Raw genomic sequence first — 19,187 nt, forward strand, 5'->3', positions numbered from 1 at the left:
GATGTCGAGGACTAGGTTTTCTATCTCTGGATTCCCAGCATTAAATACAGTATCTAACACCAAGTAGATGTTCAATATTTATTGAAAAAAATGAATGAATGAACAAAAGTTCACTTTTGGAAAAATAGTGTTAAATGTTAGCATTGTGAATAATTACAATTTTAATTATTTTTCTCATAGAAAGAGTATGACAGACAACATTGTAAAAGTCCTGTACTTTAAAATAATTTTCTGGTCTATATAATAAAACAGAACTTTTTATAATTAAAAGTGTAAAATATATAAAAAAGATCACATATTATAAGTACTCAGCTCAGTGAATTTTCACATACTCACCAATTTCACAAAGCTAACACCCCATCAAAAGGAGAACTTTACCTGCCCCTCAGAAGTCCCCCCATGCTCTCTTTTGGTCACTGCAGCCCTTCCCTTTTTAACAGCATACAGGGAATTCCCTGGCAGTCCAGTGGTTAGGACTCCGCACTTCCACTGCAGGGGGCATGGGTCAATCCCTAGGCAGGCAGCTAACATCCCGCAAGCCACATGGTGCGCCCAAAAAACCCCAGCCAAACAAACAGCATACATTAGTTCCACAAAATCTTTTTTTTTTTTTTTTTGGCCGTGCCGCACCACTTTGATAATAGTAAGCATTAAATAATCATTGAACTTTTGCATTAATTAAACAGTTAATAATGAGCAATAAATTCTTTTGAGCTCTTATGTCTAGTTGTCAAATTACCCTGAATTTTGTTTGACTTTCTTTCATTTGTTTAGGGTAGTAGTTCTCCACAGGTAAGAGATGTCTTTCAGGGGACTTATGGCAATATCTGGAGATATTTGGGGTTATCATGACTAGAGCGTGCTACTGACATCTAGTGGGTAAAGGCATGGGTTGCTGCTAAATTTAATTCACAGAACAGCCCCCCACAAAAGGAATTATCTGACCCAAAATATTAGTAATGCCAAGACTGAGAGTAATATTTTCTAAAGAATGGGTGGGTTGTTTAGGTTTGATGCAGGTTAGTTCAAATAGGTTATAGCACCATACTAATGGAGTCTAAGGTATCAGGAATTTAATTTCCCTTGGCAGTAGTTCATCTTTCTGTAGTTTAATGCATCCCAGCCACTGACCAGATGTCCTAAACATTTCTGCTACTGATTACAAGAACGAGATGAGGCAATATAGAAGAGCTGGTACCACCACTTCTGGAAAAATGCCTCAAAGCATCGCGTTTTGTACATATTCCAAATCCAGCTCTCCCACGTGACTAGTTCTCACTAGGTTGGAATTAGATTATTTACTTTGACTAGGAGCATTGCTCAGTTTTGTTATTAGCTCCCTGAATTATTGGTCAACAGACTTAAGGCAGAGGGAGTGGTACCTTATGGACTGCCAGTTAATCCAACTTCAGCCACATTTTCTTATGTTGAATGGAGAATCCAGTAGCTCTCCACAAACATTCATGCATACCCACACACCCCTGCCCTATTCCTTTCTCCCAGGGATTATAGGTCGGAAACAGTACAGTGCACATAAATGCTGATAATAAAGTTAGAAATTAATATCTGATAAAGTTGTTCTTCATGGCGGTTTGTCAGGGGGTAGTTTTTTGTGTATTTCAATGTCCCTTGTGGGTTTATTCCATTCTTGACAAGTTGACCTACAATGAACAGAGAGAGCCAGATTTGAGGCATGGCCCTAAAACATTTGTTGGTGTGCAAGAGAGAATTAGTGGCAACATACACCAATTCTGACTTTCCTAATAAAGTATCCTCTAAAATTATTACCTCAGAGAACACTACAACAAGCCAAGATTTGTATAGTGGGCACTGTAAACCTACAAGTCCTTAAACTTAATGGAGAAGATGAGCTTAGAATTTGACTATTTGATTCTGCTTCATTTAACTGTGAATGCATATCTAAATGAAAACACTGTGTGAAGAAAATTACTTGGGACAATTTGAATGAAATAATCTCTGCTTTGCGCTGTAGCTTGTTTCTATTATGGGAGCATGGCTTTTATTAGTACTACTTTTAGTCCTCCTAAAAAAGGTAAAATATTTCATAGATCTCTAGGCCTTTTTCAATTCGTATAGAAATTTAACACATTTAACTTTCGGGAGGTTGTCAGGTAAAATGTGGTACTTAGTCCCTTTCCTCAGGGAGTTTATTTGGTTGATGAGAGCCACATGCTCTATGTTAAGTCTTTAAAAATCGGGGAGTTGGGCTTCCCTGGTGGCGCAGTGGTTGAGAGTCCGCCTGCCGATGCAGGGGACACGGGTTCGTGTCCCCGTCTGGGAAGATCCCATATGCCGCGGAGCGGCTGGGCCCATGAGCCATGGCCGCTGAGCCTGTGCGTCTGGAGCCTGTGCTCCTCAACGGGAGAGGCCACAGCAGTGAGAGGCCCGCGTACCGCAAAAAAAAAAAAAAAAAAAAAATCGGGGAGTTGATTAAGTTCTAATACTTCATTATACTAATAATGTTAATTATTTTTAGTTCATTTAGTAATGCTTAGTTTAAATAATAATGCTAACTAGTATAAATACTAATAGTGCACATAGCGTATTTGGAACAAAATTTAAGCGCTTTATCCTTTTTCTCTACATTGGCTTTATTTTATTTTTTTTGCGGTACGTGGGCCTCTCACTGTTGTGGCCTCTCCCGTTGCGGAGCACAGGCTCCGGACGCGCAGGCTCAGCGGCCATGGCTCACGGGCCCAGCCGCTCCGCTGCATGTGGGATCTTCCCAGACCAGGACACAAACCCGTGTCCCCTGCATCGGCAGGTGGACTCTCAACCACTGCGCCACCAGGGGAGCCCGGCTTTATTTTTTAGAGCGCTTCACAAGCTGTAGAGAATGGGTGAGGCAGGGCAAGGGTGGAAGCAGCCCAGTGTGAAGGCTGTGCAGTACTGAGTTGTGACGGACCCAAGTTAGGCTGGTAACAGAGGCAGTGGTGAGAATATTAAAAGACTGTACTCAAGGCTCAAATTTTTATAAAATAAATACATTTTTTACTGTTTCACCAAGAATATTCCTAAGGGAGACTGGCATCTTTTTTTTTTTTAAAAAAAGCAAAGCACATGGTGGAGAAGAATACAACAACTAATAGTATAATTTGGTGCCAAGGCCTTGATTCTTGCCAAGACACCAACAGTCTTACCCGCTATTGCTTTTGTGCCATCAATGCAAATGTCAACACAGTGAACTTATACTGAATTTTTTAATGCGCTATTTCCAGTAACCAGGCTTCATCCTTTTCTCCTTTGGCTGCAGATCCTAATTATCTCATGGCTAACGAACGCATGAACCTGATGAACATGGCCAAGCTGAGTATCAAGGGCTTGATTGAATCTGCTCTGAACCTAGGGAGGACTCTGGACTCTGACTACGCACCTCTCCAGCAGTTCTTTGTGGTGATGGAGCACTGCCTGAAACACGGCTTGAAAGGTAGACCATGGCCTCCAAATACAAATGTGCACACACCTGTTTCCTAGCAATACATGCTCCAGAAGAGAAGCATTCCTGGTGGAGCCAAAGAATAAGAGTCTTTTTCTTTTTCTTTTTTTTTTGCGGTACGCGGGCCTCTCACTGTTGTGGCCTCTCCCGCTGCGGGGCACAGCCTCCGGGTGCGCAGGCCCAGTGGCCGTGGCTCACGGGCCCAGCCGCTTCGTGGCCCATGGGATCTTCCCGGACCGGGGCACGAACCCGTGTCCCCTGCATCGTCAGGCGGACTCTCAGCCACTGCGCCACCAGGGAAGCCCAACTGTGAGCTTTTGAGGACAGGACCTGGTCTTGTTCACCTTGGCTTCTTTTCCTCCTCCTGCTCCAATCTTTGATAACCTATTCTTGGATTACATATTCTTTTCCCCTGGACTGTTTTCTTCACTAGTACCACACGGCTTTAAGCATGATATTGTTAAAATATTTTATCGTTATTATACAGCTAGTCCATAAATTCTTCCTGAAAGAAGAAGGACTGAGTCTTGGAAAGTAGGGGATTTTTGATTTTTATGAAATGTTATCTATTATGAAAGCATGAATAATTTTAGAACTGTCTGATAACCTGGGATTAATTCCCAGAAAAGCGCACTGAATAGATGGGAGAGGGTATGTGTGTGTTGAGAGTGTGTTTATGTTGTGAAAAATATTAAAATATTGCTTTTTTTTAATCACCTTAGCTAAGAAAACTTTTCTTGGACAAAATAAATCCTTCTGGGGGCCTCTAGAACTGGTAGAAAAGCTTGTTCCAGAAGCTGCAGAGATAACAGCAAGTGTTAAAGACCTTCCAGGACTTAAGTAAGTTTAAGGTTCAATTCTGTGTGTCAGGGAAAACATTCTTCTTATCTACCTCCTTTAGGAGTGAGACTAAAGACAACGGTGATCATAATAATTTATTTCATAACAGTCCAAAATGCAAAATGCTGTTATGAATAAGTGATGTTACGAGAGAACTGGTAGCGTAGAATAATGAGAAGTGTGAGGGATAATTATTATTAATCTAAGAAAGGTTGTCTTCATGTTAAAATACCAAATGTTCTCTTTTTTTAAAAAACACTTGTGGGTATCAGCTAGTGAGTCTCAAGAAGTTAGACCTAGGGAGGTGGCGTGTTGGACTTAAGACAAACAATGTGTTTGATGAGAACCAAGATTAAAACAGTTGTCAAGTGAGCCTCAGGATCTGACACCCGGAACCTGCCTTGGGACTTGAAAAAGAGTGGTAATCACCTTCCCAAATTAGATTGGTCTAATTGTAATCAAGTAGAGGTCTAAGTGGCCTGTGTCCTGATTATTGTTATTCGGGTCCTTACATGATCCACACTAAATTTATGAGGATTTACCAAAACTAGTCTGATGGAGCATTTTCAGTTTGGCCTTCCAGAGGTCTTGTCTTCAAATCATAGTCTCATTCAGTAATTAATTCCTCACGACAACATTTGTCCCAAACACACCCCTGGCTCCTACTGGCCCACACAGAAGTCCTCCCACAGGAGTGTGGTGGGAGAGGCTGTGAGGGGCACGTCCTGTGCACCTTATACTGGGGGGGGCCCGTTAGGGGGAGTAAATGGACCTGTCCCACTGTGGCCTCTAGCTCTGCTACTTTTAGTTGGTTTCTGTGTTTTTGTAGGACACCAGTAGGCAGAGGAAGAGCCTGGCTTCGTTTGGCATTGATGCAAAAGAAACTTTCAGAGTATATGAAAGCTCTGATCAATAAGAAGGAACTTCTCAGGTATGAAGATCTTCTCATTGAGCTTCCTTCTTTTTCTCCCCGTGTTCTATATCATATGAGGCTGAAGCATATAAATTTATCATTTTGGGGGGTCAGAAACATTTGATTCATGACAATTTCACGTAGCGCAGCTAATACCTTCTCCCACATCACACACACACATATGCAAGAATAGATGTTTTTATATTAAGTGTGTTCACATTGTCTCTGTGACGTATGTATGGTCCTTTGCAGGACAGGTCAAAACTTAACACCTTTAGAAAACAGGGAAGGCTTTTGACACCTTAGCATATACCCAGGCTCACTAAGACAGGAAGTTGATGTGTTACATTAAATTCAAATACAGCACACAAAAAAATTTCCAGTTGGGTCATAGGTACAAATGGGAACGAGAAAACAAAGCTTTTAGAAGAAACATAAAGTAGACAAAAATTTCTTAAACACAAAAAGTTCTACCTGTAAAGGAAAAAATGGCTCAATTGGTTACATTAAAATGAAGAACTTCTGTCCATCAAAAGTCACTCTTGAGATTAAGAGTGAGAGGTAACCGATAACTCTAAAGGAGATATTTGCAATACATGATACATATATTCAACAAATTATGCATACTCATGGTGTATAAAGAACTCCGTCAGTCCAAAAAGAAAAAGGCAGACGAGCAAAGACAGAATTGGGTAAAGGACTTGAACAAGGCTCTCACAGAAGAAGAAATTGAAATGGCCAGTAAAAATATTAAAAGATACCTAACTTCATTAGCCATGTTGTAAATTCAAGTTAAAACAAGAGTGTGATAACCTCACACAACCACCAGAATGGGTAAAATGAAAAAGACAGGTCATCGCAGGTGTTGGTGAGGATGTGAAGTAACTTTAATGTCCTGCTGATGAGTGAATTGGTATAGAAACTTAAGAAAACTGTTTGTCATCCTCTAGTAAAGCTGATAATGAGCATTCCTTGTGATCGAGGATTCTGCTTCTAGTTATTATATCCAATAAAAAATGCATAGTTATAGCCAACAAAAGACATGAACAAGAATGTTCATCGTTATTACAATGTTTGTACCAGCCCCAAATGTTTGTAATAGACCCCAAGTATCTATTCACAGGAGAATGGGTAGGTAAATTATGGTATACTCATACAATGAAATACCATATAGCAGCTACACACAGCCATATGAATTAATCTCACAAGTGTAATGTTGGGCAAATGAAACCAGACATGAAAAATACATTCCGCATTATTCCATTTGTATAAAGTTCAGAAACATACACAATTTATTTTTCATGATAGAAGTCAGGAAAGAGCTACCGTTGGCAGGGTAGGGGTAGTAAATGCGGAGTAGAAGGGAGCACAAGGTGGCTTTGGAGGTTCTGATGATGTGCTGATTTTTAATATAGTGCTGGTTACATAGGTGTGTTCTCTGTGTGAAAACTCATTCCACTGTATTGTATGATTTGTGTACTTTTTAATACATACTTTATAGGTCATTAATATTTACTAAAAGAAATTCAAGTGTAGCAGACTGCCTCTGAGAAATATTGTAAGAAGAATAAGTAATCGAGAATTTAAAGACATGGCTGAATTTTTCAAGAGCCTAGTTTTTACGAAAAATTGCACTGCAGATCCTAACATGGAGCATTGTTTTAATGTTGCCGCAGCTGCGTGTGCCATTGATTGCTGTTTTCTTGCCTAAGAAAATTAAACACATCAGGAGAAAGAGAAACAGTAACCATTCTGGAGAGCTTATTTATTTCCACAAGGGGAAGGCTCAACTTTCCAAGGATCAAGCCTTAAAGTGGTGTAGGGTCTAGTGTTCAAGCTGTAGGCGGCTACAAAATTATATGATTCAATTGGGGTCTGAAGAATTAGCTCTTCATCCAGCAGAGCACTAGAGTAAATGCATTCAGTCTTACGAACTAGATGGAACACTTTTTTTTTTTTTTTTTTTTTTTTGCGGTATGCGGGCCTCTCGCTGTTGTGGCCTCTCCTGTTGCAGAGCACAGGCTCCGGACACGCAGGCTCAGCAGCCATGGCTCACAGGCCCAGCCCCAGACCGGGGCACGAACCCATGTCCCCTGCATCGGCAGGCGGACTCTCAACCACTGCACCACCAGGGAAGCCCGAGAACACTTTTTAATACATATTTTCACTTACTTTGACTCAGCACTTTCACACCCTAGGTATGTCTAACAGAAATGCATGTGTATCTGTACCCAAACCCATGTGCAGTAGTGTTCAGCAAAGCACTGTAGCCTGCACAACTGAAACAGCAAATAGAATAAATCCATTGTGGTATATCCCTACCATGGAATACTGTCCAGAGGTGAAAGTGAATGAACTACTATTGCATACAACAATACAGTATATGTATTACTAAATCACTTTGCTGTATACCTGAAACTAACATAACATTGTAAGTCAACTATACTCCAATATAAAATTAAAGAATTTTAAATATATATAAAATTAAATTAAAAAAATACAGCGGATCAGAAAAAAGGCAATTGTTTAAAAACAAACTAATCGGTTTTTTTAAGATGCATGAAAGATTGAAAAATTATCCCCTGGTGCGTTACAAATACAGATATGTGGCAGAAGCATGAATGCTCACTTCAGTGAAAATACCATTCTAATCACTTTTCTTTCAGCTGGACTGTCTATTATCTAGAGTCTGTTCATGTCCCTATTATCTAAAATAAAGTATCCAAGTAATCCTTGTTTTTACTTTTTTGCTGTTATTATAGATGGCCATATTTAACCACAAGGCAAGTGCTTTTCTCCTTGTCTCATGGTTACATCATTGGCTTCTTGAGGTTTTATTACAGTAGACTGTTTCATGGATTTCTCTTACAGTGAATTCTATGAACCCAATGCCCTCATGATGGAAGAAGAGGGAGCCATAATTGCTGGTCTGTTGGTGGGTCTGAATGTCATTGATGCCAATTTCTGTATGAAAGGAGAAGATTTGGACTCTCAGGTATGAGGAAGATACTTGGTTACCTAGTGTGTCACTCTGAGTTCTGTTATCTCAGAATTTGGATTGATCAGATTATACCAACCAAATTAGGGGAACGTCTATGAGTCATAAATAGGATTTTCTTTATTTTTGATGTGAATATAAAAAATCTGTTTGTTTTTCCTTCCAGCGTGGCTTATTTATGCATAATGAATGTTTTTCAAATTCTTGTCTTAACTGTGATCCCTGTTAAAAATATTTTGCACAGGGTAAAATATATATATATATGCTGTGTGCTGTGTGGTTCAGTGGCAAACATATGTATATGTGTTTGCCGTAGCATCTTATGGAAAAACCCAAACAAACTTTTTGGCCAACCCAATATATGTACACACATATAAGCCAAAATATATACACAGGGGTTTAGTAGCAGAATATTTTAAATAAGCAAGAGAGAAAGAAATGTTAAACCTTAATTTATATTAAGTATTCAGTTGACTTTCTTAGTCATGTCCTACTGACTTAATCTTGGTTCTTTATTTACAACCGTTGCCAATTTTTTTTTTTTTTTTTTAAGGAGGAGCATTTTTATTTTTAAGTTACCTTTTCCAACTTTTTTTTTTCTTCTCTTTTGTTGGCTACGTTGGGTTTTCGTTGCTGCGCACGGGCTTTCTCTAGCTGTGGCGAGCAGGGGCTACTCTTCGTTGCAGTGCACGGGCTTCTCATTGCTGTCACTTCTCTTGTTGTGGAGCGTGGGCTCTAGGCGCGTGGGCTTCAGTAGTTGCAGCACGCAGGCTCAGTAGTTGTGGCTTACAGGCTCTAGAGCACAGGCTCAGAAGTTGTGACACACAGGCTTAGTTGCTCCGCGGCATGTGGGATCTTCCTGGACCAGGGATCGAACCCGTGTGCCCTGAATTGGCAGGCAGATTCTTAACCACTGCGCCACCAGGGAAGTCCTGTCAATCCTTTATTTTTTTTTTTAAACATCTTTATTGGGGTATAATTGCTTTACAACCGTCAATTCTTGATTATAATAAAACATCAAATTTTTATTAAAAATTTCTAGTAGTTGTCATGACCATAATACTATTTTGAGTACCTAAAAAGAGACATTGTGTTATGCCTTGGGGAAAGTATCTAATTTTATATTGAATTCTGAACATTCTCTCTGTAGGTTGGAGTTATAGATTTTTCAATGTATCTCAAGGATGGGAACAGCAGTAAAGGTAGTGAAGGGTATGTACAAAGAAAATTAGTTTTCTTTTTTCTTTAATGCTCTTTGATAGTATTTAAAGTTTACAACAGTACTGCTTTAACAGATGTGCTGAAAGAATTTCTGATGAGATAGCTTTAATAGAATCTTGTCAAAAATAACTGACAATTATGCCTGCTAAACCCTAAAAGGATTTTAGTTAAGTAGATTTTCCTACTATGTGGCTCAGGGGCAAACAAAATAAAAATTTTTATAAACGGAATCAAATGCTTCATCTCTTAAAAGTAATGTTTGGAAACATGGTTTTCTTGACCAGAAGGATTGCATTGTCAGTTTGCTTAAAATTTGCACTATTACATGTGCATCATGGGATTATGTAAAATGCTAATATTAGGGGGAGCTGAGTATATGGGAACTGGGCACTACTTTTACAACTTCTGTAAATCTAAAATAATTTCAAAATTAAAAGTTTTAAAAATATTCATATGGTACTTGGAAATTAGCGATCAGAAACTCACCTTTTACCTTTATAAATTTAGCAGTTGAAAGCATAATTGGTCTGAAGTTTTTAACCTTAGGCATTGAGCTAAGATTATATTGCTTGTCCTTTTAGTAGTCATAGAGGTATTGGCCTTGAATTTTGTTTTTCAGTTGAAAAGTCTGTCTAACTTTTACCTATTCTAGATTAGTTGGTCTCAGAAGTGAACCTTCTTTTTCCACACTTAATTTACTCATGTAATAATAAACACCTGATCTTTGTGAAAGCCGTTTATACCATTCACTTTGAAGCCAAACAGCAGTTAAAGGCAAATAAATATATAGCCTTTGAGAACAATAATTATTTCACCCAAATAAGCTTAATTCAATTCCTATGACAAATGGAAAATGGTTATGATAAATAATACTAACAAAGCTAAAATAAAAATCTGTCAATTGTGAGAAGAAACTTTTTATTCCTTAAATGCCTCTAATAGATTGTACATTATACCTATAACCTAAGTTATTAAGATATATAAGCTATAGCAAGAGCTTTATTAATATGCAGGGGTGGTTTCCATTTTAAACCTCCAAGTCTCTTGTTGATATGCCAAGGGGATTATACATCAGGTCTGTCTTCTGATACAGTGTGTCTGTGCCATAATTTCCTTTCTATGTTTTATGAAAAGATTAGGGGTGGGGCATCTTGGTATTTCTAATATTATTTACTATTTTTTTTTTCCCTCAGAGATGGCCAGATTACTGCAATTCTGGATCAGAAGAACTATGTAGAAGAACTCAACAGACATCTGAAGTAAAGAATGAATAAATACTATTACTTTACTGGGGGTTTTGGTGTGGGGGAAGGGAAAGGTAAACTGATGAGCAGTTAGGATAAATTCAGACAATACTCAACAAATATATATAGAATTACTGCTTGCCAGGCACTGAGCTAGACACTGGATGTGTGTCATTTAACTGTTCAGTAAGCTTTAATGAAAAGCAATATAAAATTAGTATGTAATTAGAATTTTAGCGATTATGTAAATATATTCAGTTAAGAACTCTTAAATTTGTGACATAGTTGAAATTGGAGGTCTTCTTGGTTCGGTAGATCCAGCCACATATTTCAGGACTAAATCTTGGGTAAAGCACTCATCGTTTTAGTACCTTTAATTGTATCTCGTTGGTCCCTTGCTCTTCTCATACATTGGATTGATAGTATTAATTTACCCTTTTTCCACCATCACTACCATTAATTTACCAAGTACTCACCAAGTAATTTCATGACCAGGTTATAAAACAATCTCTTCTTTCCTGAGGAGAGCTATTCAAAATTTATTGGTATTCTCAAGTGTACTGATGGTCTAAAAACTGTTGAATAATTCAGAAGAATTAATATACCCATTAATTACCTTATTTACAGTTCTCTTATGAAAGATAATCATTTTAATTTAAGTAAGACCTAAAATGTGACTATACCAGTATCAATATAAATTATAGTCTTGGTTCCATCTAGAAAACTCAAGAACAATTTAAGTACATTTTCTCTGGGAACTGAGTACTAATAATGAACTGACAGTAAACTGTGGAGATATTAGCCTAGCAAAGATGTGGTTACAGTTGACAATGAAATACAAATATGACCCTATTATTTACTCTTTCAATGCCTCCATTTCTTTATCTATAATAACAACCCCCTACCTAGCACATGGGGTTGTTGAAAGGAGTAATGAAATAATGCAATTAAAATCAGTTAGAAGAGTGCTTGGTGTATGGCAGGCACATCATAATTCATGTAGCCCATTATTATTATTACTATAACTATTATTATTATTATTATTTAAGTAAACAAAGTTTACTGTGTAGTGCATCAACTCTTTTATTTCATCAACAAATGCTTATTAAATACAAACTTCAGTGCCAAGAATGTAGCAGGTAAGACACACATCACCTTGTAAGCTGTCGTAGAGCCTACAAGTCTGTCAAGAATTATGGACAGTAAACAATGAAAGTATAATGAGTATTTTAAAAGAAAGTACAGGATATTGCTCTGTTTATCAAAAGAGACTATTATGTTTTTTCTTCTGTTGATAGTGCTACTGTAAACAACCTTCAGGCAAAAGTGGATGCATTAGAAAAATCCAACACTAAACTGACAGAGGAGGTAAGTGTTTTGGAAGTTTTTTGATTGACTTATAGAATTTAGTAGAGTGCATTAGTGGAAAATAATTTCTCTGGAGCCTGGAAATAAAGGACTTGACTTTTCAGATAATATCTACTATAGGACTCCTTGTTGTGACCGTAATGGCCAGCTGGCTTATCTGAGGGGTCTCAGTTATCCAGTTGGAATATGAAGTCATAGAACCTGGGCTGATGAAATATTTTGCTTTCTTTTGTGAATGTTTTGTCTGGGCTAGCCTAGAGTTAATGTTTAGCAGGTAGCGTGATATTCATCATTTATTCATTCATCAAACAATTTGGGTACTACGTATGTGCCAGGGCTAGACAAAGATTTATATCTGCCAGGCATTGATTTATGTGTGCCAGATTGGCAAGTTCCTGCCTTCAAGGGTTTTATTTTCTCCTTGGGGTGATGGGGTAGATGACATAAAGAACACAGGTCAGGAGACCAGTACTAATAATGAACTAACAGTAAACTGTGGGGATGTTAGCCTAGCAAAGATGTGGTTGCAGTTGACAATGAAATAACAAATATGACCCTATTATTTACTCTTTCATTGCCTCCATTTCTTTATCTATAATAATAACTCCATACCTAGCACATGGGGTTGTTGAAAGGAGTAATGAAGTAATGCAAGTAAAATCAGTTAGAAGAGTGCTTGGTGTAGCAGTAATTCCTATTTACATGTCATGTGCTCCTGAGCAAGTAAGTCACTTGACCTCCAAGAGGCCCAGTTCCCTAACTGGCAAATTAGAGTGTTTCCCCTTTTAGCTCACAATTACCCTGAAGATCAAGTAAGAATATACATGTGAAAACTCTTAGAAAAGTCCCTAAAATTAGAATAGAAAAATAACCTCATATTTTACTTCTGATTAATTTTTTTCCCCCTAACTTACCAAAGGCTAAGCGACATATTTTTTTCTTCAGTAGCATTGGACATTTCTATGAGAAACCTTAAATAAAATTTTTTAGGTGGCAAAGACTTTATCTTCTTTTTTTCAAATTATAACTATCCTATTACATACAGTGAGAAAAATTTGGTTAAATACAACAACATAGATGGACCTGCAGGGTATTGTGCTGCAGGTATCAGTGAAATAAATCTGAGAGAGAAAGACAAATACTGTGTCTTATTTAAATGTGGAATCTAAAAAAATGAAACAAACACATGAATATAAAACAGAACAGAAACAGACTCACAGATACAGAGAACAAACTAGTGGTTAACAGTGGGGAGGGGCAAGATAGGGGTAGGGGATTAAGAGGTACAAATTATTATGTATAAAATAAATAAACTACAAGAATATATTGGATAGTATAGGGAATATAGCCAATATTTTATAATAACTTTAAGGTTATAATATATAAAAGTATATAATCTACATATTTTATATATATAAAGTGTGATCTATAAAAATATTGAAGCACTATGTTGTACACCTGAAACTAATATAATATTGTAAATCATCTATACTTCAAAAAAAAATTTTGGTCTAAAATAAACAAGTTAAAGCACTAGTCAGGAAACACTATCTAATCAGATTTTTTTCAGAAGGAAAAAATCATTGTTCATTGTTATGACTTTAAAACACCTTCCATATTACTCAGTTCTGGGGGCTTTATTTTTGGATGTAGATTCTTAAATTATATTAAAACTTTAATTTATTGATATGACCCTTAGAATTTTATCCCACAAGGCTTTGGAAACATTCTGCAGAGCAATTTTCTACTGTGATTCTACTGCTGTTATATTGAGGCAGTGTGGCATATTAATTAAGCCTGCTCTCCAGAGCTAGACTTGAATTTGTGTCCCAGGTCTGGCGCTTGCTAGCTTTCTGATCCTGGGCCAGTTACTTGAGCTCCTGTTCTTTGGTTTACTTATCTGTAAAATGGGGATAAGAAGAAGAAGATTTTTGTACAAATTAAATGATTTAATGCATAAGGGCCTAGACTAGTGCCTGACACATCATAAGCACTCAGTAAATATAAATTTTATTCCCTCAGTCACAGGACTTGTGTTCTTGGCCTAAACTTATCTTACCAACAATATTAATTTATTCGTTTACTTATTTATCTTACCAGTAAGATTTATTTTCTTAAAGCTTTGAACTTTTAGAGATAGGAAGGCACTGTGTGTAGACTTTATAAAGAGCAGACAAGGCTAATAAGTTCTGCCCTCTCTCATTTCCATCTATTTTGGATTTAAAGGGACCAGTAAAAAACAAAACAAAACAAAAAAGACCTCTTTTCCCCTCCTGAGTTCTGAACCAGTATGACAAAATGAGAAGAAATGAGCAGATGAAGGTAAATAAACATCCACTTTATGTTGGTAAAGCTGACTTAGAAAGTGCACTTGGATCTGCAGTCGTCACTTGTAATATTTTCTCTGATGATGAGACCTTGGAAGAAGCAGTCCGAGGTGCGCTTGGATCTAGAGAGCAGACCCGTTTGTCCAGAGTTACTTCTTTACGCATTTTAGGCCCACAAAGCAGAGAGAGAAATGGGCTGCCATACCTGCCTCTAGAAAGCTTGCCTGAGCCTGGCTCCTCTGTACTTACATAGTAGAACAGGAACCAAGCAGAGATGACGAAAAGGGAGACTAGCCTGGCTGAGAGGAGTCTGCTCAGTTCCTTTCCTAGCCTCCTTCAGGCACCTTCCCACTCTCTGTGGGAACTGAGCTCGGTGGGTGCAGAGGAGAGCGTTTCCACCATACTCTTCCCTCCAGTGGAATAGGGTTATAAACATTTCCCCTAGAGATACACTGCCAATAACATTACCTTGTCTTTGTAGGTGCTGAAAAGAAAAATCTCTTTAATGCTTAATGGCATCATTTAGAGTGAGAACTTTGGAATTCATTTCTTACTCTCTTAAAAATTATATGTAGGGACTTCCCTGGTGGTCCAGTGGTAAAGAATCCACCTTACAATGCAGGGAATGCGGGTTTGATCCCTGACCAGGGATCTAAGATCCCACATGCCGTGGGACAGCTAAGCCCGCGTGCCTCAACTAGTGCCCACATGCTGCAGAAACTACAGAGCCCACACGCCCTGGACCCTGGGTGCCACAACTAAAGAAGAGAAACCCACAGACTACAATGAAGAGCCTGCATGCTACAATGAAAGATCCCACATGCCACAAGTAAGACCCAACGCAGCCTACAATAAACTAAATACATAAATAAATAATAAATAAATCTTTAAAAAGAAAGTTGAACATTTAAAACAAAAACTATCTGTTAAAGGTTTTATGGAGGGTTTGTAAGATGGGTCCCAAGGCATGAGGTGACCTCTTATACATTTTAGAAATAGGTTTTTTTCAGGAGACCTTCAAGATGGTGGAGGAGTAAGATGTGGAGATCACCTCCCTCCCCACAAATACATCAGAAATACATCTACATGTGGAACAACTCCTCCAAAACACCTACTGAATGCTGGCAGAAGACCTCAGACTTCCCAAAACCCGTGTGGCTCACAGGGTCTTGGTGCTCCGGCCAGGTGTCAGGCCTGTGCCTCTGAGGCGGGAGAGCCAAGTTCAGGACATTATCCACCAGAGACCTCCCAGCTCCACGTAATATCAAACGGCGAAAGCTCTCCCAGAGATCTCCATCTCAACGCTAAGACCCAGCTCCACTCAACAACCAGCAAGCTACAGTGCTGGACACCCTATGCCAAACAACTAGCAAGACAGGAACACAACCTCACCATTAGCAGAGAGGCTGCCTAAAATCATAGTAAGGTCACAGACACCCCAAAACACACCACCAGACACAGTCCTGCCCACCAGAAAGACAAGATCCAGCCTCATCCACCAGAACACAGGCACTAGTCCCCTCCACCAGGAAACCTACGCAACCCACTGAACCAACCTCACCCACTGGGGGCAGACACCAAAAACAATGGGAAGTACGAACCTGCAGCCTGCGAAAAGGAGACCCCAAACACAGTAAGGTAAGCAAAATAAGAAGACAGAGAAACACACAGCAGATGAAGGAACAAGGAAAAAACCCACCAGACCAAATAAATGAAGAGAAAATAGGCATGCTACCTGAAAAAGAACTCACAGTAATGATAGTAAAGGTGATCCAAAATCTTGGAAATAGAATGGAGAAAATACAAGAAACATTTAACAAGGACCTAGAAGAACTAAAGAGCAAACAAACAATGATGAACAGCACAATAAGTGAAATTAAAAATTCTCTAGAAAGAATCAAAAGTAGAATAACTGAGGCAGAAGAACCGATAAGTGACCTGGAAGATAAAATAGTGGAAATAACTACTGCAGAACAGAATAAAGAAAAAAGAATGAAAAGAATTGAGGACAGTCTTAGAGACCTCCGGGACAACATTAAATGCACCAGCATTTGAATTACAGGGGTCCCAGAAGAAGAAGAGAAGAAGAAAATATGTGAAGAGATTATAGTTGAAAGCTTCCCTAATATGGGAAAGGAAATAATCAAGTCTAGGAAGCGCAGAGAGTCCCATACAGGATAAATCCAAGGAGAAACATGCCAAGACACATATTAATCAAACTATCAAAAATTAAATACAAAGAACAAATATTAAAAGCAGCAAGGGAAAAACAACAAATAACATACAGGGGAATCCCCATAAGGTTAACAGCTGATCTTTCAGCAGAAACTCTGCAAGCCAGAAGGGAGTAGCAAGACATATTTAAAGTGATGAAAGGGAAGAACCTACAAACAAGATTACTCTACCCCACAAGGATCTCATTCAGATTCAGTGGAGAAATTAAAACCTTTACAGACAAGCAAAAGCTAAGAGAATTCAGCACCACCAAACCAGCTTTACAACAAATGCTAAAGGAACTTCTCTAGGCAGGAAACACAAGAGAAGGAAAAGACCTACAATAGCAAACCCCAAATAATTAAGAAAATGGTAATAGGAACATACATATCAATAATTACCTTAAATGTAAATGGATTAAATGCTCCCACCAAAAGACATAGACTGGCTGAATGGATACAGAAACAAGACCCGTATATGTCGTGTCTACAAGAAACCCACTTCAGACCTAGGGACACATACAGACTGAAAGTGAGGGGATGGAAAAAGATATTCCATGCAAATGGAAATCAAAAGAAAGCTGGGGTAGCAATTCCCATGTCAGACAAAATAGACTTTAAAATAAAGACTAAAGAGACAAGCACACTACATAATGATCAAGGGATCAATCCAAGAAGAAGATATAACAATTGTAAATATTTATGCACCCAACGTAGGAGGACCTCAATATATAAGACAAATGCTATCAGCCATAAAGGGGGAAATCAACAGTAACAGTCACAGTCATAGTAGGGGACTTTAACACCCCGCTTTCACCAATGGACAGATCATCCAAAATGAAAATAAATAAAGAAACACAAGCTTTAAATGATACATTAAACAAGATGGCCTTAACTGATATTTATAGGACATTCCATCCAAAAACAACAGAATACACTTTCTTCTCAAGTGCTCATGAAACATTCTCCAGGATAGATCATATCTTGGGTCACAAATCAAGCCTTGGTAAATTTAAATTTAAGAAAATTGAAATTCTATCAAGTATGTTTTCCAACCACAATGCTATGAAGCTAGATATAAATTACAGGAAAAAATCTGTTAAAAATACAAACACATGGAGGCTAAACAATATACTACTTAATAAACAAGAGATCATTGAAGAAATCAAAGAGGAAATAAAAAATACCTAGAAACAAATGACAATGAAAACAAGATGACCCCAAACTTATGGGATGCAGCAAAAGCATTTCTGGGAGGGAAGTTTATAGCAATACAGTCCTACCTCAAGAAACAAGAAACGTCTCAAATAAACAACCTAACCTTACACCTAAATCAATTAGAGAAAGAAGAACAAAAAACCCCCAAAGTTAGCAGAAGGAAAGAAATCATAAAGATCAGATCAGAAATAAATGAAAAAGAAATGAAGGAAACAGTAGCAAAGATCAATAAATCTAAAAGCTGGTTCTTTGAGAAGATAAACAAAATTAACAAAATTGATAAACCGTTAGCCAAACTCATCAAGAAAAAAAGGGAGAAGACTCAAATCAATAGAATTAGAAATGAAAAAGGAGAAGTAACAACTGACACTGCAGAAATACAAAGGATCATGAGAGATTACTACAGGCAACTATATGCCAATAAAGTGGACAACCTGGAAGAAATGCACAAATTCTTAGAAAAGCACAACCTTCGAAGACTGAACCAGGACGAAATAGAAAATATAAACAGACCAGTCACAAGCACTGAAATTGAGACTGTGATTAAAAATCTTCCACCAAACAAAAGCCCAGGAACAGATGGCTTCACAGGCAAATTCTATCAAACATTTAGAGAAGAGCTAACAGCTATCCTTCTCAAAATCTTCCAAAATATAGCAGAGGTTGGAACACCCCCAAACTCATTCTACAAGGCCACCATCACCCTGATACCAAAACCAGGCAAAGATGTCACAAAGAAAGAAAACTACAGGCCAATATCACTGACGAACATAGATGCAAAAATCCTCAACAAAATACTAGCAAACAGAATCTAACAGCACATTAAAAGGATCATACACCATGATCAAGTGGGGTTTATCCCAGGAATGCAAGGATTCTGCAGTATACGCAAATCAATCGATGTGATAAACCATATTAACAAATTGAAGGATAAAACCCATATGATCATCTTAATAGATGCAGAAAAAGCTTTCAACAAAATTCAACACCCATTTATGATAAAAACCCTCCAGAAAGTAGGCATAGAGGGAACTTACTTACCTCAACATAATAAAGGCCATATATGACAAACCCACAGCCAACATCATTCTCAGTGGTGAAAAACTGAAACCATTTCCTCTAAGATCAGGAACAAGACAAGGTTGCCCACTCTCACCACTGTTATTCAACATAGTTTTGGAAGTTTTAGCCACAGCAATCAGAGAAGAAAAAGAAATAAAAGGAATCCAGATCGGAAGAGAAGTAGTAAAGCTGTCACTGTCTGCAGATGATATGACACTATACATAGAGAATCCTAAAGATTATGCTACCAGAAATCTACTAGAGCTAATCAATGAATTTGGTAAAGTAGAGGGATACAAAATTAATGCACAGAAATCTCTTGCATT

General features: G+C 38.0%; 1 protein-coding gene across 5 annotated transcripts in view; it reads left to right on the forward strand.

Moving 5' to 3' along the window:
• Nucleotides 1-19,187, forward strand: part of RUFY3 (RUN and FYVE domain containing 3) — an 84,332-nt gene that overhangs the window by 44,197 nt on the left and 20,948 nt on the right. For all 5 annotated transcript variants that reach the window (XM_032632032.1, XM_032632033.1, XM_032632035.1 and 2 more), the window contains exons 2-8: nt 3,275-3,448; nt 4,180-4,297; nt 5,127-5,228; nt 8,082-8,205; nt 9,359-9,420; nt 10,623-10,688; nt 11,972-12,041. In XM_032632032.1, the coding sequence (XP_032487923.1) occupies nt 3,275-3,448; nt 4,180-4,297; nt 5,127-5,228; nt 8,082-8,205; nt 9,359-9,420; nt 10,623-10,688; nt 11,972-12,041 (716 nt within the window). The remainder of the gene's footprint in view (nt 1-3,274; nt 3,449-4,179; nt 4,298-5,126; nt 5,229-8,081; nt 8,206-9,358; nt 9,421-10,622; nt 10,689-11,971; nt 12,042-19,187) is intronic.

The sequence above is a fragment of the Phocoena sinus genome, chromosome 5 (assembly GCF_008692025.1).
Source record: "Phocoena sinus isolate mPhoSin1 chromosome 5, mPhoSin1.pri, whole genome shotgun sequence".
NCBI lineage: Eukaryota > Metazoa > Chordata > Mammalia > Artiodactyla > Phocoenidae > Phocoena > Phocoena sinus.